General features: G+C 40.6%; 1 protein-coding gene across 2 annotated transcripts in view; it reads left to right on the top strand.

Moving 5' to 3' along the window:
• The first annotated feature begins 7,889 nt into the window (after nucleotides 1-7,889).
• Nucleotides 7,890-22,968, top strand: part of LOC143858390 (leucine-rich repeat extensin-like protein 4) — a 28,996-nt gene continuing 13,917 nt past the window's right edge. The window contains exon 1 of one of the 2 annotated variants that reach the window (XM_077369030.1): nucleotides 7,890-10,144. In XM_077369030.1, the coding sequence (XP_077225145.1) occupies nucleotides 8,140-10,144 (2,005 nt within the window). In that variant the 5' untranslated portion in view covers nucleotides 7,890-8,139. Of the gene's footprint in view, nucleotides 10,737-22,968 lie in introns of those variants that run through there. The other variant, XM_077369029.1, reaches the window with a different exon arrangement.

Here is a 22,968-nt window from a genome sequence, read left to right as displayed (position 1 = left end):
CCCACAAGTCCTAGTTTTGCCCTACATCGTCAATCAAAAACTCTCTTTACTTGCTTGAGTAAATGGCTTCTGTGCAATTAGGTTCTGAAATTTTTTTTATTTCTGCCGAAAACTAAATGAAAGAGACTAAGTTTTCCCTTTTTATCATTAAAAATACTACGTGAAGGAGACAGTGAAAAAATCATTCAAAAAAAAAGGTTGACAGTGAAAAAGTTAAGAATGGCTTCTGAACAATCGGGTTTTGCCGACCAGTTTTTAAGTTCACCATAATTTTGAAAATGTTATGAAGGAACACTTTCTTAAAAGAATACTGTTTGAACAACGTGGTCACAAAAGGATACTGTTTGAACAACATGGTCATGGAGATGATGCTTTTTTGTCAGCTATAATTTTTATAAAATTACAATGAAATCCTTTGGTAACTAAGAGAAAGCTAGTGTTTTCTGAGTTTAACTTTGCGTTAGTAGAAATACTTGAGGAAATACTTGAGGCTTGAATACAAAATTGTACGAGCTGATTACTACTGACTGGGCCAATTTATGTATAGTTTCAGAGTTTGGACCTAGTACTAAGGCTGGAAAAATTTAATTGTGGTTCAGCCATCTAGGAGTTCTTAACACTGCTATCAGACTAAATAATGAGAACTTTCCTCATTATAGGTGATAGAAGAAAATGGAAAGGAGAGTCAAGAAGAGGGCGTCGAGGTATATGCCGATGATTCTACCGATGGCACCGTCCTTGTTAATGGCAATGAGCCTGATGAAGAGTGGGGTACGAATAATGAAGGAACTTCATCAGCCTAAAAGCAATTGGTTGGCCAAGTGTAAAATTCCAAATTTTGTCTCCGGTGATTAATTGATTCTCTCTAATGAAGGAACTTCATCTCCGGTGATTAATTGATTCTCTCTAAATTGCAAATATCATCCTACTAAATACTAACAGTAATTATTACTAGTATTAGTACATTATTACAATCGGAATCAAGAAACCCTTAAATTATCAATTTGCTATTATTAGTACATTATGAATTTCTTTAGCCCTGTTCACACTCATCTTATCACAGTTAGATGATGTGGTGAACCTCACTCACCTATGTTTTCTGATCGTGATCAGAAAGCAGTGAATAGTGTCTACATTACAGGCATGTTTGGCAACCATGAAAATAAATTCATGGAATATTTGTTTTCCCAGAGTGAGAGAAGGGTAGACAGGGCAAGAGTGAGAGATTTGAGAGGGCAGTGAGTGAGGAGACCGTCTGATAGGTTTGGTAAACAAAGAGAAAAAATTCCCTTTTTAAAATAGGTTTTTTGTTTTCCCTTGCTTTCCAGCCCCATCCCTCTCCCTCTATTTTCCACCTCTTTGCTTCTGTATTTTACTTTAGGTAAGCAAATATTCCTTGAATTTTTTTTCATGGTTGCCAAGCATGTCCTAAATTTCAATGTATAACTATATGCCACATAGTTATTGATGGAAAAAAAGAAAGAAAGAAAAATAATACACTACATGCTGCATAATTCTTCGTTTTGTCTATTATTATACTTACCACTACTGCTGATACCTTAATTACTGTTGTCATTATTGACTAATCTAGCGTCCACACCCTAGGGCAGCACGGATGTTAAACAAATTGAATTCAACAGTCATTGCAGAACTTTAGGCTAATTGGTTACTTATACATCAATTTCCTCTTAAGATAAGCTATAGGCCTAAATTATCAGTTGGAAATTTGGTGGAAATCCTGTAAAATCACGGAAACGTATGGAAACATACACAAATGATAGAATGTAAAGATGAAACTCCAAGAAATGTAAGAATAAGCACAATTACACGCTTAGAAACCATGACACATCTATGATGGTTTTAAAAACGTCGAACACCTAGTGACATGCATTGTCGTGCATGTCGGATAAATATCTGTAATGCGAAATAAGCACCTTATTTCTCTTGCAAGTCGTATTCAGCTTTGCATGTCGGATCCTGATCTTCACAAAATTTCCGATACATAAACTGTCAAACCCATATTGATTCTGAGATTATTTTGTCATTTCATTACAAAACGTATAATTTCTATTGCATAGGCATCTTATGCCATGTTTGGCAAACATTAGAGGACATGAGTGCAGGGAGATGTCGGTAGTGGCTGAAAAATAAGGAAAACAAAAACTCTATTTTTAGTAGAGTTTTTTCTTCTCTCTGTTTTCAGCCATTTCTCACCCTCTCCTCACTCATGCACTTTCAATTCTCTCCCTCCCCCACCACTTGATAAACTAAAATTCCATGAAAAAAACTTTCATGGCTGCCAAACATTAACATTATTCTTGTTTTTAACTGATGCCATTGGTTTGCTTCTGACTAAGTGTCCCTTGTTTTCTTTGCTGAGTTGTCAGTGCTTGCACCACGTCAATAGGTTCCGAGGATAGCCAGCTCCAGCAGAGTGACACAGGTAATATCCAACCTCTTCTTCTTCGGGCGAAAAATAGCCCTTCTGAAAATGAGCACTCTCATTATCCATTACGCGCTACGTTTACTATGTTGTGGTCTTGGTCTCCATCATACATGCAGCGTGTGTATATCTTGATCTGGATCATTGACCTTGTTGGTCACCATAAGATCATACGCTGCTCGCCGCATCTGGCCCTCCCTAGAGGTACCACTCGGGCAAGGTCCCTGGCCCGGGTTGTCACCAACCTTAGCCCAACCGGAGGCAGTATTACCCTAACCCTAACTTGACCTAACCTGAGCCTCAGGTTGAGGAGGGTCAATCCTAACCCAACCCGCCTCTAAAACTCCCAACCCGCCTAACCCGATTTTTCAAATCCAGTCGCAAAAAATAGAAAAAATATTAAAAAATATTAGCCAGTTTGAACCCATTGGGTTCTGGTTGATCTCTTCAGAAGTTATACCCCTATCCCTGCCAAGACTCAATGATCTTATTCTCTTGGGGTTGCCCCCCGGATCAATGACCCTGATCATCTATGTACTCATGTATGGTGGCCTGAGAGAAACTACAGTTGGAGTGCGAATGTTTGCTGGCATCAATATTTAAAGATTGTTCATTTCGATAGCTTGCGATTTTCTTATTATTTTTCCATTGTTTCTAAATTTTCAGGCCTTTTAATGAGTTGTGATTTTTCTTATCACTTTGAAACTACCCCTCATTTTCTTTCGTTGAATTGGCTATTATCGTGTTATACCCCGACCTGGCCAACCTGATCATCGACTCCAGGAGTTTTAAATTACTGTGTTGAGCTGTTGACTCCTGGAGAATTTTAGATTTTTTTAAAAATTGACGGAAGACTTCTTAAAAATATCGTAATATTTTTCAGATTTTTTATCAATGAACAGAATTCTAAATTTCTCTGTAGATTTTTGAAAAATATCTAGATATCTTCATACGTTCATGATATTGTTCTTCTTCCCCTTAGAAGCTTCATTCAAATTTTTTATTTTTTTTTCGAATGGTAAAATACAACTAATGTACCGTTGGAACTGTAATACTTAGTCAATGGAAGAACGGGTCGGATCGGAATTTTTCTTTTTTCCTTTTTTATTTCTAAAAAAAAATCTTATCCTTCATTTTATATATATGAATTCATTATCAGCTGTGCTAGTTGTATTTCTTTCTGGATAACCATCCCATTTTCAATCATTTGACTCTTCCCATGATTTCCATCTTATTAAAAGGTGACAAAAAAGAAGAGTATATACTTTCATATTTATATTTAGAGAAAAGGGTTGCTGCGCTAGAGCACAAAAACAGGAGAGGAAGGGCGGGGGGATCCTAACCATTCATTTGGAAGGCCCCATCATGGATGGCGGGCCTACCAAAAATCAGCTCCATTGGATCACCAATGGGTATCCATTTGTGGGGCCAAAAATGGACAAAACTGTCTGTCCACAAATCTGTCCATTTTTTGCCTCACAAATGGACACCCTAAGGTGATCCAATGAAGCTGATTTTTTGTGGACACCCTACTCATGAAAGGGCCCATCAAATGAATGCTTTGGATCCCACCCAAATTGTGGCCCCACGCTGTTTCTGTGCTCGAGCGCAGCAACTCTATCCTCTTATATTTATCATATATATAGATGTTTGAGATTGGCACGTCAAAATGAACAAGGTGCACTCCTTCCATCTGATCATTGGATGCTTATATTGTTATGGGGTGGATTAATCAATTTTGAAAGGAATGATGGTTCTTTGATCTGGCCGCCGCCCATGAGGGCTATTCATTTGCTAATAGGTTCCCTCCATGATCAGATGGTTCTAGGGATCTTTAAAAGATGTGATTTTTAGGGTTTGTGTGGAAATGATCAATTGGGGGGGGGCGATTGGGAGTACCCTGAGTTTGATCAGATGATCAAACGTCTGCATTGCTTGTGAATATATATGGACATATGAGAACAACTAAGTAGACAGTTCAGTTGAGATCAAGGGTGAGGATCGATTCTAAGATCTCACACAGGGTCATGTATATACACTTGAGACCGTTGATCTTGTAGAGCATGATGAGGCAACCAATGTAGCCTTGGTCTTATACTAAACATAGTTGTCAATTCTCATGCATAAGATAAACAAGTACAAAAATCAACGGTTTAGCTTTTGTTTGAAGAACCCAAACATATGCTTGATGGATCAAGGACCAATAGGATCTCTGAATCGAAGCATCCTCTACTACTGCTTTTGGCTTCTCAGGGTCGCTGGTTTGGATCATCGATCAAGTGGGCTCCGCTTGTTCTTTCACCATCTCATATTTTGCCTTGAAAAATATTTGAATGCATTATATAAACGGAAATGATATCAGCACAACCATGTTTTAATGATTGGACAAGCCGAGCTTGTCTTTTCTGTTTTTAATTGGCTTGTGAGAGAGCTCTAGGGGAACTGTAATAACCTTTTGACAGCTCCTTAAATACGAAAAGACAAGATGAATTAGTGAAAATATTGGTTGAAATGATATCCCCACCCTATATAATAAAAACCTTTTATTACGTCGGTACTAAGGGTTGAGGTGCGGCCCACGTGTTGGAATGGGTCCCACCAGATGCCGGGGAGTTGAAGGAGAGAAGTGCGCGACCGACAAAGTTACTGTGGGCCCCACCACTGAGTAAGAACGGATCTGCCGACGGATTTCTAAGGCTCTTAAATTCCGGAATTTTCCCGCGATTTCCGTTTGAAGAAAAGTGGCGTTTTTTGCCCTTTCCCTCCTCCACGCGTTTTCCTCTCTCGCTCTCTCTCTAGTCTCTTTTTCATAACTGTCTTAAATGACGATAATACCCTTTAACTAAATAAAAATGCCTTCATCTCACTAACTACCAAAAGTTAATGGGACCCACTTGTTTCATTACTCTCTCTCTCTCTCCCCGACACATGAAATGAAGGAAATTATGGCCCTCTTTCTTTCTTCCCTCTCAACCATATTTCTAAGGGCATTTCTGTCATTTTCTCCTCAACTGGAGAAAGCCCCTATTTAGTACACACTTTTTCCCTCTCTGGCGGTTTATGGAATTGAAGGATTCCCTGCCCTTTTACCCTTTTCACTTTTTGTTTTTTTATTTTGACATTTACTTTTTTGTGTAGAGAGCACATGGAAAGAAACCGTCTTTCAAGGCCCAGCTTCCGGAAAGAGGCAGACACGTGTCACTCATATCTGCATCCACCGTTCGTCGCATAACGACTCTTCACTTTGATGGGCCCCACCCATCTTAATTGTTTTCATGGTTTCAAATTTCGGTTTCTGAATGGGTTTCGGTCCTCACCGAAACTGAAATTTTAGCCGAAATCCGACGGAACCATTAGAATTAATATTTTATTCTACACCAAATTTCGGATTAAAAAATCAATTTTTTGGTGAAATTCCTAAATTTTCTAAATTTCGGGAAAAGCGAAATTCCAACCAATATTCAGAAATTTCAGTCGAAATAATGTAACGTTTCGGGTATCCCCAATTTCCAATTTAGGTTTCGGGGTTGACCGAGACCTGAAATTTCGGATTTCGGTCGAATTTTAAAACCATGATTGTTTTACATTCTTTTGTTCTATTTTATTCAATTAGGTCTTTACCAAAGTAGCCCCGGAGCTAATTAATAAGTTAAGACGGGTAGAATTGGGTGAATGGGCATTTTAGTCCAGTCATTCTATGTTTATTTTAAGCAGCCGAAACCAACTAACCTCCGAGGAAAGGAGCTAATCTTCATTCGGCTCTTCCATTTTATTATTTCTCACTAAATAGATAAAGTAATTTTCTTATTTTTTTTAATATTCTGTTTTGTTTGACATTTATGGTCAAGTAAGGTGAGCCCCACGGGGCTGTTAGGACATCAAAGTCATAACATAAAAAAATAAAAAATAAAAAAAAACAAACTAATATAGTAATATGAATATCTAAATAGAGGGATTAATGGCATATTCGATCTTTGTATTCTATTGTTGAAAAATAAAATTATTTTATTTATTATTTATGGATGAGGATTGATCTTGTCAAATAAAACAAAGTCAACCGATTTGTGGGCCCTTAATTTATTTGATGCCAAAAGTAGGCAATTGATCCAACGGTGAGGATTGATCAGTTGGTGGAATGTTGCGGCCAGGTCAATTGATGGAAAAATAGGCTGAGAATACTTTATACAAGGGAAATTATATCCCCCCTTCTACTGTTTCCACCCCCTTTTTGTTTGTCTTTCTGCTTAAAATATCTGCATTTTCACGTCCGTTAAAAGCGGTGCATTTTCACATACGCGGTGAGTAAAATGTGGGACCCACAGACTTAAATTGGGAAGTGATATATTTGCCCCTTTTTTACCTGGGCCAGCCCCCTCTACCCTACAAGATGGTGGCCTAAGATATAAAAAGGGGGGCGAATATTTCATTTCCCTTATGAAGGCAACATCACCATCCATATCCTTATCCCATCCCATGCATCCGCTAAACGGAGTTAGTTCGTTAACCGTCTATTTCCTATTTGAAATTACCAAAAAACCCTCCAATGTGTCTGAAAATAACCAAAACACCCCCCCCTCAATGGCAACAGGTTTTATTTATTTATCATTTTCTTAAAAAATGGGTCGGAAAATTCATAATCACGACGAAAACCGAAGGGAAATAATACATTCGCCCCCTTTTCTTCCCTGGGCCACCCCTTGCCTTGTAAAAAGTGTAGTCATTATCACGGTCTTAAACCCGAAACCGAAATGGCAATACCCGAAATATTTTTTTCCGAAATTTCATCTGAAATTTAAGGAAATTCAACCATAAATCTCCATTTTTTTAATTATTTAATATTCTCCTAAAACTTCGGCCGAAATTTGGTACGAAATAAAATAATATTATTAATTCTTTAGTCAGATTTCGGCCTAAATTTCGGTTTCGTTGAAGACCGAAATGTATTCCTAAACCAAAATTTGAAACCATGATCATTACTCATTACTACACTAATGGGGTGTGAGCCGGGAAGAAAAGGGGGAATTATGTAGGCTTTCAGTGTGGTCTTGATAAATAAGGTATACGGAACAAAAAATAAAAGAAGAAATAGAAAAAGGAGAAATCCATTTTTCCTAATAATTAATTAATAAAAAATGAAAAGGATAATAAGAAGAGAAGAACATAACCACCAAAGTCCAAACCCATATGAGACAGACAATCAAAACTAACGAATATTTTTTCCAGATTAAGAAAACAGATTCCACTAAAAAAAACTAATCTAACTACTAAAAAAAACTAATCAAATCAAAGACCCAGACAACTTTAGAAATATCGCGAGAAATTCAAATCTCAACCCTCCTTTTACTTCTTTTTATTTTTTAATTTAATTTCTATAAAAAAAATAGATTTATTTTTCCTGGTTTATATTCAGACCATCTGCATTGCTTGTTGGGTTGTGTGTGGGAAGAATAAAGTGGGCCTCTTTAGAGAGAAGAGAGAAGAGAGAAGAGAGAAGAGAAAAGGAAAAGTAATAAAAGGAGAGGCTTTTAAGCTGTGTTATAGCTGTCCTACGCGTTAGAAATTTACTCCGGAACCCTTTTTTTGTCCCTCCAAACCCTCTTTTTTCTCTCTCTCTCTCTCTCTCTCAGAAAAACAACAAACAAGAGATAAGAAGAACGCTGAAACCCTAGTTCTGTCTCTACAGAGAAGAGAATGAGATGAAGAAGAGACTACATTTTCAGAATCTTTTCCTCTTGTTCTTCATTTTCTCTTTATTGCCTCTTCTATTTTCCTTACCAGATTTATTTTCTTCTGAAAGAAATGTATTTCAAAGTGGCTTATCAGATGCAGAAGCCACATACATCAAGCAAAGACAACTTCTCTATTACAGAGATGAGTTCGGAGACAGAGGAGAGAATGTGACTGTAGATCCTTCACTGATCTTTGAAAATCCACGGCTGAAAAGAGCCTACATTGCTTTACAAGCATGGAAAGAGGCGATCTTGTCCGATCCTCTGAATCTGACCGGAAACTGGATCGGATCTGGTGTCTGTAACTATACCGGTGTGTTCTGTGCTCCGGCACTCGACGATCCGAAGATCCAAGTCGTTGCCGGAATAGATCTGAATCACGGCGATATTGCCGGTTATTTGCCGGAGGAATTAGGGCTTCTTGAAGATCTTGCTCTTTTTCACATAAATTCCAATCGATTTTGCGGAACTGTTCCTCATAAGTTCATCCATCTGAAACTCCTTTTCGAGCTAGATCTGAGCAACAATCGATTCGCAGGTCGTTTTCCACTCGTAGTTTTGAAATTACCGTCATTGAAATTTCTAGATCTACGTTTTAACGAATTCGAAGGGAAAATTCCGAGCAAACTCTTTGATAAAGATCTAGACGCGATCTTCATAAACCACAACCGATTCAAATTCGATATCCCTGATAATCTCGGAAACTCTCCGGTCTCCGTTATCGTCCTCGCGAACAACAAATTTCATGGCTGTGTTCCTGCAAGTCTTGGAAACATGTCCGAAACCTTAAATCAGATCATACTCATGAACAATGGCTTCAGATCATGTGTTCCTGAGGAGATCGGCATGTTAAAGAAACTCACTGTACTAGATTTGAGTTTTAATGAGTTGATGGGGCCATTGCCGGACTCATTCGGAGAAATGATGAGTTTGGAGCAACTCGATGTTGCTCATAACATGCTCTCAGGGGAGATACCGAAGAGTATTTGTGAGCTACCGAGTTTACAGAACTTCACGTTTTCTTACAATTTCTTCACCGGAGAGCCACCTGTGTGCTTGAACTTACCTGATTTTTCAGACCGGAGGAATTGTTTGCCGGCTAGACCTGCTCAGAGGTCTGATAAGCAATGTAAGTCCTTCTTATCCCGCCCTGTTGACTGTAATTCCTTTAAATGTACTCCTTTTGTCCCTCCTCTTCCACCTCCCCCTCCCCCTTCCCCTCCTCCTCCAGTTTTTTCGCCGCCGCCTCCTCCTCCACCACCTCCGCCACCACCACCACCTGTATACTCTCCTCCATCACCACCACCTCCTTCCCCGCCACCGCCATCTCCACCACCGCCCTCACCTCCCCCGCCATCTCCTCCACCACCTTCTCCATCCCCGCCGCCGCCTTCACCTCCACCACCATCTCCCCCACCACCTTCTCCAGCCCCGCCACCACCATCTCCACCACCACCATCTCCACCACCACCTTCTCCATCACCGCCACCTCCATCTCCACCACCACCATCTCCATCTCCACCGCCCCCACCCATCTACTGCGTTCGATCTCCACCACCCCCACCGCCAAATTCACCACCTCCACCGCTCCCCTCTCCACCACCTCCACCCCCAAGTCCATACTACTATAATCCGCCACCGCCCCCTCATTCACCTCCTCCACCTTCACCACATTCACCTCCTCCACCGCCCCCTCATTCTCCTCCTCCACCTTCCCCACATTCCCCACCGCCACCCCCGCCTACTTACTATTATAACCCACCTCCACCCCCACCTCTATCTTCTCCACCTCCACCCCCAAATTCGCCTCCCCCACCTCCTCCCTGCATAGAACCCCCACCACCTCCTCCTCCATGTGAAGAATATCCACCCCCACCAGTTCACTACTTGCCACCACCTTCACCCTCTCCACCCCCACCACCAATTGTCTACAATTCTCCACCCCCACCGCCAATTGTCTACAATTCTCCACCTCCACCTTCACCTTCACCTCCTCCACCACCCATTTATGAGAGCCCACCACCTCCTCCGCCTGTTTATGAAGGCCCATTACCACCAGTAGTTGGGGTTTCATATGCCTCTCCCCCACCTCCTCCCTTTTACTATTGATTCTTTTGAGAACATCTCTTTCTACCCTATAGTTGAAGCGGAAATATACCATTTATTTGCGCTATTATGGCTGCACTTCTTTTGCATTTTCTCTGTCAATCCCTCTGTTTTTCTCTCCCTGGGCGATTATCTCTCTGGCAAAATGGGGCGAAATGGGAATTATCCGGTGTTGATGGAAGTGACAGAGAAGAGAATACAGGGAGAGAGAATGGGAAATTCTCCATATTTATTTGGATTATGGATGTTGGAGTTGTGAATAAAAATGGTTCAGAGAGAGAGAGAGAGTAGTTTCAGGGAAATGTAATGTATAGGCATGAGATTCATCAAGGATAAGCAGGCATGCTGCTCTGGTAATTTCTCTTTATCATACTTTGTTCATTCTTCTTCGTTTATAATATGATGATTACTTATGTATTTTCAGAAATTAGTTTGGGAACCGATCATTTATTCTTTTTCTTCTTCTTTGATCTAGTATAGTTGTGCTTCTTTGCTGTATTCTCATGGGTGATTCTTATGTTCTTGAGCTATGCTTGTAGTTTTCTCGCTGTTTTTTTTTTTTTCCGGATGAGCTTTGAAAGAGGTAGGAAACATGTTTCTTCTTGTTAGAATTCACTGGCTTTATTTGTTTTTCCCCTTTTTTTTTGGTTTGGTTTTCTTCCATTATTGACGTCAAAGAACTTATTTCCAGCCATTGATAGTCGGGTTTATGACAGAGAGAGGTGGGAAACATGTCTTTCTTTCTCTTGTATTGAAAAACCTGTGATTTTGATCATGTTATCATGGGTTTGAATTTTTACTCTGATTTGATGTTTGAAATTGAATATCTTCCTGTTTCCAGCTATCATTTGACAGAGAAAGAAAAGCACAGCCCAAGACTCTCTAGTGGGCTTTTGGGTTTTAATTTGTGGCTTGGATTACATAAGATTTCTGTTCACTCTTGTTCTTTACTGCCCCCACTTGATTAGGATGATATATGTCCCTTTCTTGCCATTAAAATATAAGGGGAATGCTGATAAGGATGGCCAAAAATGTGGTTGGTCTCAAATTAGGAAAGAAACCTCCAGAGATAAATTCAGTTTGTTTAAACTGTAGACTGAACCTTGATGTATAGACTGTAGACCATCTCTAGCTTGCATCCAATTAAGAGGATGGACCCATTGCAAAGATTCCACCTACCAAACAAAAACTCATTACACATCTCAAGATAAGAAAATCAGGAAATGGCCATAACTGCAATTTTTTTCTGGAATTCATGATAAACAAATAATTTTTCCACCCCTTTTCAAGCATTTCTAACCCCTTGAGTTTCTCTTCTCCACAAAATGGGAAAGGGGCAATCAAACCCCTTGAGTTTCACTCTGATTTGGGCACACCAGTTGGATCCAAACCATGTCCATTGTATCTATATCCTAAGGTCCGAAATTATTTTGAATCGTGACCTTGTTGTGGCTGGAAAATCTCTGTCAATGTAAATGGGTATATCCATGTAATTAGATTAAAAAGTGCCTAATAAATTCACGAGGGTCATTATCATAACAACGTAAGAGTGTGGATGGATTTCTTTTTCCTAAGATAAGAATTGGGTAAAGCTAGGGCCTAGGCCTAGGCATTGACTGAAGAAAACTAAACTGTAAAAATAAAAAATAATAATGAAACTCTCCTAAAATATGAATAAAAAGAGTTCTCTTATCAGAATTTTCTGGTCACCAGAATACATGTGGCATATTCCAAGGCCTCGTGACTGGAGGCACGGGTCCGACAATGCCCATGCTTTCTCCTACCTATCTTCTTTTTCCTTTGAGACACCCCATGCCCTACGTTCTACCTTTACAAGTAATATTTCTTCTTCTCTGATCCTTTATTTAACCACTTCCCATTGATTTATCTAGGAACTCAGGACACCTGAAATTTTATTGATGAATAACATAAGTACAAGAGGGGGACATACCCCCTTACCTCAAAACCAAAATAAAAGGAAAATCACTCACGACGGATATTAGGGATGTCCTGCTCCTAGCCTTTCTAGGAAGGTCCTTTCACTACTTATGGGGCACTTTTGGTCTCAACTCTAAAACCAAAGATTGAAGCTCATCCCAATAATATTCAATGGAACATGGGGTTCCTTCTTGTCAATATTCATATCGATCGAACTTTTAGTGTCTTCTTCAAGCCAAATGTTAGATAGATCAAATACTTTAAGGTACCTCAACCCATCTAAAATACTTCTAGGCCCTGCCTGCAAGTTAGTGCCATTGTAAAACAAATAAAATCTCACTTTTAAGGTTAATTCCTCCTCCACCTGATATGAAAGGATTGCCTTTGAAGGCACCATCCTTGTTCAATTTGCTACACCAAGTCCATCAAAGACATCAAATTCAAGGGTATCTCCTAAAAGGGTTTAAATTTCACAGTGGCACCTGTGCAACACATCATGTAATGTTCCCTCAATAGCCCCGAGTCAGCCTAACCCACGTGATGTAGCCTTGTACCTGAGTAGGACTCTTGGACCCACAAAAAGAAGTACAATAGTGAAATAAGAAGACTAGGACTACAGTGTGGAATGCTTTACAAGTCGTAAGTTAAGACGGGTATTTACAAGAGGATAGGTCTCACCTATTTATAGGCTACTTCCTCTCGTAGCAATGGTTTGGATCGTGCCACCTGGCAAGCATTCAACATTCTAGAACCAGCCTAAAACTTATAGATCCGCTAGAATTCTACATGTCTCACCAAAGACAATACAAGAATACTCTAAAAATTCCCAATTTTCACATGCATATGCACTATTAGACTTATACAAAAGTCTAGACTTCTAGAAAGTTATCTGCTCCTCCAATGCCTATTTGAGCCTTCCATTAGGCTTATAAAAGAAAGTGATAAACCCTAATGCCCTGTTTGGATTGCAGGAATTTCTTGGAAAAGTTTGGAAAGGTAAGGTTCCTACATTTTTTGACAGACAGATAGATAACCTGGATAAGATAGAATAGAAGAAATTGATTCATGTAGACGAACCCAATTGGTGTCAGGATTAGACTTAGTCAATTTGAGCCGGGTAGATCCTTTCACCTTCTTCATGAAAATTTTATAGAGGATTCATTAGCCGACCCCAACTAGTTTGGGACAAAGGCTTAGTTGATTTGAGTTGAGTTCTTAAGCGGTGCTCTCTCATCTTCTCCTCAATTGGTTCCCCTCCCACCTTTTTACGGATGTCTTCATTTTTAATTCGATCTAACCTTGTGTGGCCGCACATCCATCTAAACATTCGCATCTCCAATACACTCATCTAAGCATTCGATCTAAACTTGGAGCAATACTATTCAATTTTTATGTAGAGGGACCTTCACTTTAGGATGATGTCCCTCTAAATTAACCAAAATCATTCTAATCCAAACGGGGCCTAATTGGCTAATTGTCACCCTCGACATTAACTCAAAATTTATAAGTCTAAGATTGAGAAATGATATCCACACTTCCTTGTTTAAATAATGGCCCTTCATTCGTTACTTTACACATTCTTACTTCAATTTTTTAAATATTACTGACAGAGGATGCTTTCAAGAGCCAATCAAAGAAGCAGTTTAGTCCGCCTAACCCTAGCTTACCCATAAAAATAAAATAAAAAGAGAGCCAGAAAGCCATTATTGAAACAAGGAACTGCAAATATCAATCCTATTTTTATTTTTATTTTTTCGGTGAATCCGTTTTTGTTTTACCATAACAGGCTACTACTTATCAGATTGTTAGGGTTGTAAGAATTTTTTAGCTAAATCTCATCCAAGAGGGATCCTGTCAATCGGACGGTCCAGATTGATTGAGTTTGCACCAATTAGCCAGTAGGGATGATGTGTGATAGAGGACTGTTTCTTCTGCACTTTTTTATTTTTTTGGGATTTGGTAGGAACGGATTTTGCTGGAAAAAAAAAATTAGGGAATGATGTATGATATGTTAGTTAGATTTCGGCTTAAATAGAAAGGAGTAGTTGAAATGGTGTGGGACAAATCTGGGTCATTTTCAGGTAAAAAAACAGAAGAGAAGGTGGGCCCTAATGTGATTGAAAGTAGGTTATTTATTTATGGCTCTTTTTAGTTAGGTCACACCTCTCTGTCGTTTTCTCCTTGCCCTCTTTAGATGATTTCCATTCCATGTATTGTATTAGTGATTAGTTAATGTTAGAATATGACTAATTCTACAAAAGTTTCTAAGATTTTAATATACATGTTGACTTAATTCCTTTGATTAGTGTAATATGTAGAGCCCAAACCACATGTTTTAACTTCGTCAAAAAAGAAAAAAATACAAGTGCATGATAGTATGATACACACCTCATTACCATCACACGAAACCCTCAGAATTTTCCTCTGATCATGATTTTGACACCCTCAGTTTCCACTTTTTCGATTCATTATTGGAGCAGATAGCAAGAACCATTTCATCGGACATGCGTCTTTTTTATTTTCTAATGAATTTACTTCTTTCATTAATGGAAATTGTTTGATGTAGTGAGTAATAGGCTCTGGTTGTTCGCCGTTCAAGAATTCTTGTTTAGGAGTTTTGATCTAAGATTTCAATTCTTCCATGTTTCAAATTTTACGCTCAGTCTCTGTTTCTTTCGACATAAAATGGGCATAAAACAAATTTTATGCGCAATTTTGCACTTAAAAATGAGCTTATGATTTGTTTTACCTGTTTTAAACCCATTGAATGTTTGGGGTGGGGGGAAGGGGGAAACAAGAGCCCATTCTATGCCAATTTAATGTAAAATTTGTTAAACCCACTTTTCCATTTAAAATGGAGGCAGAGGTAAATTTTATTTTACTCACATATTAGGTTGAAAGAAACAGTCTCAAGAAAAGATGCTCTTTTATTTCTCCTTTTCTATCCAAACAACTTGAATTGAATGATAATTTTGGAGTCCTCACTATGTCATTCAAATAGAAATAAAAATAAATAGATTAGACAGAACAGAGTCCTTAAATTGCCTTAGCTGGCTAGTTAGAGGGAAGGGAACTGAGTATGGATGCAGGGAGGAGTGGGACACTGTGTGTCATAGACACAATTATTTTTGGGGAAATGATGTACTCTCCCCTTCTATATTTTTAACTTGGGACAGTCCCCTGCAGAATAAAGAGTAGTCAGAATTCAGAAACACACTAGACTACTAGAGGGGCTGTCCCAGTTAATTGGATGGGACCTAGATTCTCCTAAAAATGTCTTTCCGTGCCACATATTCGGTACTTTATATAGCAAAAGACAGAAAATCACATTCGAACGAACAAATTCATGTCCATTGGTTGATGTTAATTATTTGAAGAAGGTTTAGAAGAAAAAAAAAAGTTTACATTTTAAGTGTTGATACAATATTTCTGTAATTGAGATTACTACTTGGTTTGAGAGAGCATAAATGAGAGGGTGACAATTTACTAGAAAATGGGGGGGATCAAGGTTTAAAATTTCGGTTTCGGACCCTGAAATTTCAAATTTTCAGTCGAAATCTCGTACAAAAATGGAAACTAATATTTTATTCAGTATTAAATTTTGGTCGAAATTTCGGTGAAATATTAAATTAATTTTTAAAAAAAAACAGATTTTTTGGGTCAAATTTTGGAAAAACCGAAATTTCGGCCCAAATAAATGACCGTTTCGGGTTTTGGTGGTTTCGGTGTCGGTCTCCACCGAAATCCAAAATTTCGGATTTCGGTAGAAATTTAAAACCATGGGGGGAATAGATCGCATTTTGAGTGGGTTTATATAGCAAAAGACAGAAATTCGCATTTCCGGTGCATAGAACTCAACAGAAATGTCTGCGCTCCTTTGTTTAATTATAGGTCCCAAGATATGAACAAACAACCCAAGAAAAAAGTGTTTAATAGACGAAGGGAAATGATATCAGCACAACCATGTTTTGATATTTTTACTAATTCATCTTGTCTTTTATTATTTAAAAAGCTGTCAAAAAGTTATTACAGCTCCCAAAAAGCTCACAAGCCAATTAAAAAAGAAAAGACAAGCTGGGTCTGTCAATTATTAAAAGATGGTTGTGCTGAATTCATTTCCATAATTTAAATGCAGTTATCAAAACAAGGGAGTGCGGATATCACTTCCACATGCAGAAATTCAAATCCCATCTTACTTCTCTCATTACAAACTACCATTCAATACTCGGATAAATGATTAACATCAAAATATCCATTTCTTGTTTTCATTTTATTCCTTACACAATAAAATTCAGTTTTGCAACAACACTGCAAACTGCATTACCAGTTATAGGGTTAAGAACTTGCAGAAATTCATTCATCTCTTGAAATAAAACATAATTATCAATGCACCATTAAAAAAACATAATTATCAAAGCTCACCGGCTACTGGGAAGGTCCGATTCATGCGAGCCGCTTGCAATCTGTGAAATTTCAGTTGGCAAAAAATGGGGAAATTCCACAGTTTGGTATTTATTATATGCAAAATCCATAGACGTGTAAGATTAGGATGTAGATCTCCCTCAGAATTCCCTGCAGTCAAAGTCATGTATAGCTTAATCTACCATCTTTGGTTAAAACTAAAAACCAAAAGAAAGAGAAGATAATTCAGAAGTACTAGTAAAGGTAATGTTAAACAAGAAAGAAAACTACTTACCATTATTATTTGATCTCTTGGGCCAAGCCAAGAAATTCAATATTTGCAAATAGATTCAGGATCCAAGAATTGAATTGGTCCTTTTTTCCTGAAGTCACGGGGAATCAAGTTAGCTTGCCCAATTCTTTGGTGTCATTACTGGATCAATTCCTCCCCGATAGAGGAGGTTGGGCTAGCCAAATGATGATTATCGGTTCAAGGATGCGAGGTGACCTTAATTTTTCAGGGGCAAGAAGGGGTATAGAAAATGCCTCAAACCAACGTCCGTCCTAAGAGATCTAAAGCCACTTCAGCCATGACGATCGGCAAGGAGCCTTTCTTACGATCTATCATACCTATTTCTTCCACCACCTCTCCAAATGATCCACACTCCCCATATCAGGCCAGCTTCAAACCTATCTTAACTCCACTCCGCCCCAAGTCCATCCACCAATGAGCCATGACTAGTGTTTTTTTTACTACAAAAGCATTATTCAAAAGGCCCAAAACCTTGTTAAACGAGCATTCCTCCGTCTTGCCATTTTGTAAGGGGCTTTGAACAGCTTTTAGATCGAGGTCCCACGGATGGCGCCAATCTGTTAGACCTAAAATCGGTAACAGATACGGCAGTGACGTCAGAGCTGAGCTGGAGGACCCGAGGAGCCAAAGTGAAGGAGCTAAGGAGTTGAGTCCTGCGCAAGGAGCAAACGAGGTCAGAAGACCAACCCGAAGCGTTACTCCGGACAGGCCCTTCGACACTCAAGTCAGTATGAGCAAGAGTGCAGAGCTAGTTTTAAAAGTGGTGGAGGAGAGGTTATTACCCATTGGTTTGAACCTTGAACCCCCTTTTATAGAGGGAAACTGGGTGACGTGGGATTACCCACCCCAGGACAGGTGTCGGTATCCTATAGGCTTGAGTTCACCTACTCCAGGACAGGTGTCGGCCTGCTATAGGCTTGAGTTCACCTACTCCAGGATAGGTGTCGGCCTGCTATATGTTGCTATTTTTATACCCCATCAGTTGCCCCCCACTTCTCCAAGTCATTGTAGTGATTTGGAGAAGTGTGGTGAGTCACATTCCAGATCGGGAGGAGTCAGTCCGGAAAATTCGTCAGTCCGGAAAATTCGTCAGTCCGGCCTGGAAATCAGTCCGGAAAATTCTTCAGTCCAGCCTGGAAATCAGTCCGAAAATTCTGTCTGGCCTGGGCCATCCTGTCCGGCTTGGGCCGGACTCATTTTTGTCGTTTAGTGAACGCGCCATATCCTGTCTGGCTTGGGCCGGACTCATTTTTGTCGCGTAGCCATTGCGCCATATTCTGTCCGGCTTGGGCCGGACTCATTTTTGTCGTTTAGTGAACGCGTCATATCCTGTCCGGCTTGGGCCGGACTCATTTTTGTCGCGTAGCAATTGCGCCATATTTTTGTCGCGTAGCGATTGCGTCATATCCTGTCCGGCTTGGGCCGGACTCATTTTTGTCGTTTAGTGAACGCACCATATCCAGTCCGGTTTGAGCCAGACTGAGTTTTGTCAACGCGCCATATCCAGTCCGGCCCAGGCCGGACTGAGTTTTGTCAGTGCGCCATATCCAGTCCGGTTTGGGCCGGACTGAGTTTCTTGACGGGCACAATCACTTTAAGAGCTATCCCTCACCCGAGCGCTTCGCGGATGCCCTTAGCCTCTTGGAGATATGCATGTGTCCGCTCACACCCTTGCCTCGAAGTATGTGTCCATCATCAATGAAAGACACGTGGCACCATTCAAGGGCCTCGAAGTGCGTGTCCTTCATTAAATGCGAACTCCCATGACCAAGGCTTATAAAAGGAGGGTTTTCACCCTTCATTTCTTACTTTTCACTTTTCTCTCCTTTCTGCTTTTTGCTCTGCCAGTTCGGCTTCGCGTAGCTCGTGGTTGTGTTCGTCTGTGGATTTGGGAGCTTTCAGTTCTGACCGGTAATCCTCTTGAGCGCGCTTTTTATTCGTTTCTTTTTCTACGTCCATGTCCTGTAGTAGCTCTAGTTCTGAGTCCGGTTCAGGTGAGTCGTCTTCCAGTAGCTCAGGGTCTAGTTCGTCTAGTAGGACCCAAAATAAGCCGATCAGGACTCCAAGGCCAAAAATGGCAAGTCCTGATGTCAGCGTGGAGATCGTAGATAGTGAGTACGAGGTTATAGAGGAGGAGGTGATTTTGGATCTGAATACCACCCCGCTCCCAACGGATAGTTATCTCCGAGCAGAGGCGAGTGTTGGTAGTGACGCCGCCGAGGCGTCCACAACATTTTTCCCTGGCTGGGCCGTTGAGGTCGTAGCTAGGGCCCGGATGGACGCCAATCCTAAATACAACGTACGGGCTCTTGACGAGGAGAATTACCATGATGAGTCCACGATGGGGGACATTAGGGATAGGTACTGTATTCCCCCAAGGTTCGGGCTGAGGGCAGCGACAGAGGGAGATAGGGCTTGCAACAAAAGCTCTGATGTCTGCATATACGACGAGTCGTTAAGGCCGGACTCAGGTTCCCTCTACACCCATTCTTCACCGCGGTCCTTCGATATTATGGGTTGGCTTCGGCTCAGGTTGTGCCGAACTCATGGAGGACGCTGACTGGGTTCATGTACCTCGTCCATGGCCGGCTTGAAAGAAACGTGTCTGTGTCGTTATTCCATGCTTGTGCGCACTTGAAGAGGCATAAGAACGGGAGCTGGATTTGCATTAGCCAGCGCCCGGAGGTGAAAATGATCACTGGCATTCCTTCTTCCATTCACTTATGGAAGAACAGGTTCTTCTACGTCGAGGACAGGGAGTCCACCGAGCCTTGGCCGGTTCCTCTAAAATGGGACGCCCTAGATACACATGCGATGAGCCGCAAGCCATTCCTTCAGGGCGAAGATGCGAGAACGTTCACCCTAATTTGTGAGGAGTTGGAACGAGGGGGCCTCATTCATTGCTCAGAATTATTTGGGGAAGCGGTTCTGGTCGGGCTTGGCCTTAGTACGGCGACCCCGGCACGTATGTGGCTTGTCTTGTTTTAAAACTCCTTTTCTTCTTTTCCTTGCTTCTGACTGGTTTTGTTCGTCTATGTTGACTTTCAGAGATGCAGCAGCAGTCCAAGATAGAGAGAGTGAGATAGGGGGCATTCGGGAGGGCCCAGCAGGGCCAGAAAAGGAAAGCCGCTGAGATATCGAGCCCGGCTCCGACCCAGGAGACGCCGCCTCCCAAAAGTAAGACTACGGTGAAGCTGGTCGGCGCCTATGGTAGGAGGGCGGGATCCTCAAAGTCGGGTGGAACATCCACCGGAGCCCGTCCACCTCCTGCAAGGTCTGGAGACAATAAGAATGACACCGGCCTTGGTGAGAGCCGGGTTGCTAAGGAGCTCCTCACCAAGTTCTCCTTGGCAAAGACAAGCTCCAGGTTCTCAACGAACCTCCAGCTGCAACGGATGAGGCCATATTCTCTACCCTTTACCAGGTAAGATGGCCTGTGTGTCTGCTTATCTTGTCTTTTGTTTTTCTTCTTCGTTGACACTTGCTCGCGTGCAGATTTCATTGTACTACAACAATCTTCGGGAGAAGAGTAAGAAGTTGTGGACCCCGATCCGAGATAGGCGGTGAGGGAATGAGTTCCTAACACCCTCTGGATCATCCACGTGTATGGGAGAGCTCTGCCAAGGAACTCTCGAAACGGATGTCACCCTCATAGCATAGCACGAGTGGCGATATAAAAAGAAAGAGATATGCCTCGATCCGGAGCCAAGGCTCGAAACCAAGACATATCTGAAATAAACTCAGAGTCGCCATCCATGGATATGCCATGGAACCCTAAAATCAAATCCTCTGTGCAATGGATAACCAGAAATATATATGGGTTCGTGCTTGGTTACGAATAGAGAAGGTCTGAGAGCACCTCCAATTCGTCCGAGTGCAAGCACTTGGTCTCTTATGCCATTTTCATTAACTCCAAAGAAGTTTGGGTAAAAATCATGTGAAATGGGAACAATCATCAGGAGTCGTCTACCTAAGCATGCATTTCCTGAGAATACAAATAATAAAGAAATATAAAATAAAATGAAAGATGTGTCACCTAAGCATAGCTAGGTTATGAGTGACAAGCCTAATGGGTGTCTAAGTTCTGATGTGCAAACACATGCAAGCTATAGCTAAGGGTATAGGATCAGTACAAGAAAGTAAGAAAACACATCAAAGCATAAGACACAAATCGATCATATATATGACAGGACAAAACAAATCCTAACTCTAATGCGACTTGACTCGGACCAAGATGGCCGTCCATCTCAGCTGCTCTACGTATCCCGGCCTCGGGAAGAATCGGAGTCAACGTAGTTCGATGACCTATTCTAACTACGATGCCTAACCATCTAGAACCACTAACCTAGACTCGATCCACTAGACTCGACTGATTTTTAAAGCTTTTTGTATAACTGCTTAAATTCATATGAATTGTTATTTTTAGGACTCTATATGTCCTAACTAATGCAAGTTGATTAGCCTTAAGCTAATGCAGGTGGGTCCTATAACCTATGTGTATCTAGGCTGTGCAACCTAATGAAAACCATGGGCTGACTATATGCTTCCTAGTCTAGCCATCGGTTCGACTAAATGTCTAACCGGTCAACTCGAGGCCTCCTAACTCTAAGGACACTCACACAACAGGACACACCATATCAAACAAATCAGGACAGACTCCTAACTCTAAAACAAACCAAACGGCTAGGACAGACTCCTAACTCTAGGGAAAGATCTCTTTGAAAAATGTTTTGAAGAAGTTTTAGCATTTTTGGAAGGTTTGACAAATTTATTTTTAAAGGTTTGGCTGGACTTGGGATGAAGATCCCAAGCTGCACTACGTACCTCGTGAAAGATGATCAAGCCAACGTAGTTCGAAACGAACTCCCCTAATGGCTAATTCTAAAAAAACACTCAACACTTTCGGTTTCTTTAAGGTTTTTCAAGTATTTTTGATGTTTTGAATTTCTAATGTTTTTGAGTTTTAAAATATTTAATGTTTTTTGGATTTTAAAACTTTTCCAATGTTTTTGAAGTTTTAAAGAGTTTTCACCATTTTGGTCATAGACCTAAGGGAATATACAAAGCAAAACCTTAGGGCCAAACCCTAGGGCAAACAGGGGAAACCCCTAAACCGAAAAAAAACTAGCTATCAAAAGCAACGAGATTATCTAAGATCACAACCAAGCAAAGCTTTAATAAGACTGTGCTAGTCTCTAATAAAGAAAAGCGACGACAATATTAAGGAGAAGCTCCTAAAACAACTATAGGGATGGGGAAATGAGTCAAAGACTCTCTAATACCGCTATCTAAAAGAATAAATGAGTCGCAAACTCTCTAACATTCTATAAGGGGGGACAAATAAGACATAGAATGTCTTTTAACTCAAAAGAGAGACAAACCAGAGAGGTTCTACAAATGAGGCACTGTATGCCTCCAATGGGAAAAAGGCAGGCTCTAAGCTACGAGGCTTGCTCCCAGAGGAGAGCTGCCTAACAAGACAAAGCGTGTCTCCTAAAATGGAACTCGCTAATAAGACCACAATGGTCTCCTAAATGAGGAAGAGAAACTATCATCTATTGGTTTCTAAAAGACTAAAGAAGTCTACTAAATAGAGGGGGGACACTACTTGGACTAAACAAGTCCCCTGAGGCTGGGCTCGCTCTATAGAGACACAAATTATCTCTCTGAAGGGGAGGCTCCGACTATCGTCATCATTGCCCGTACAATGATAAAGGGTTCTAAAATCTAAAGGTATCTAAAGATTAAGAATGTCTACCCAAAGAAAGAAGGGTGCACTTTTTGGACTGTGCAAGTCCCCTAAGGATAGGCTTGGGTTAGCACCTTCATCGCCTTCAAACAGAAAGGGTTACCTAAGATTTAAAGATCTTCAAAAAACTAAGTAAGTCTACCACGCAACGGAGGGAGTAATACTTGGACTCGGTAAGCTCTTTAAAAGACGGGCCCAGGTCTGAGACAATCAAAGGGAGAATGCATGACCTTAGAGCACCATCCAAAATCGCAATTATAAAGCATAGAAACTATAGGTCAGCAGATAT

Source organism: Tasmannia lanceolata, unplaced genomic scaffold (assembly GCF_043159265.1).
Source record: "Tasmannia lanceolata isolate RefF3 unplaced genomic scaffold, GAP_Taslan_0.1 ptg000026l, whole genome shotgun sequence".
Classification (NCBI taxonomy): Eukaryota; Viridiplantae; Streptophyta; class Magnoliopsida; order Canellales; family Winteraceae; genus Tasmannia; species Tasmannia lanceolata.
Note: the sequence above shows the minus strand (reverse complement) of the source record. Positions and strands in the feature narration are given on the sequence as shown.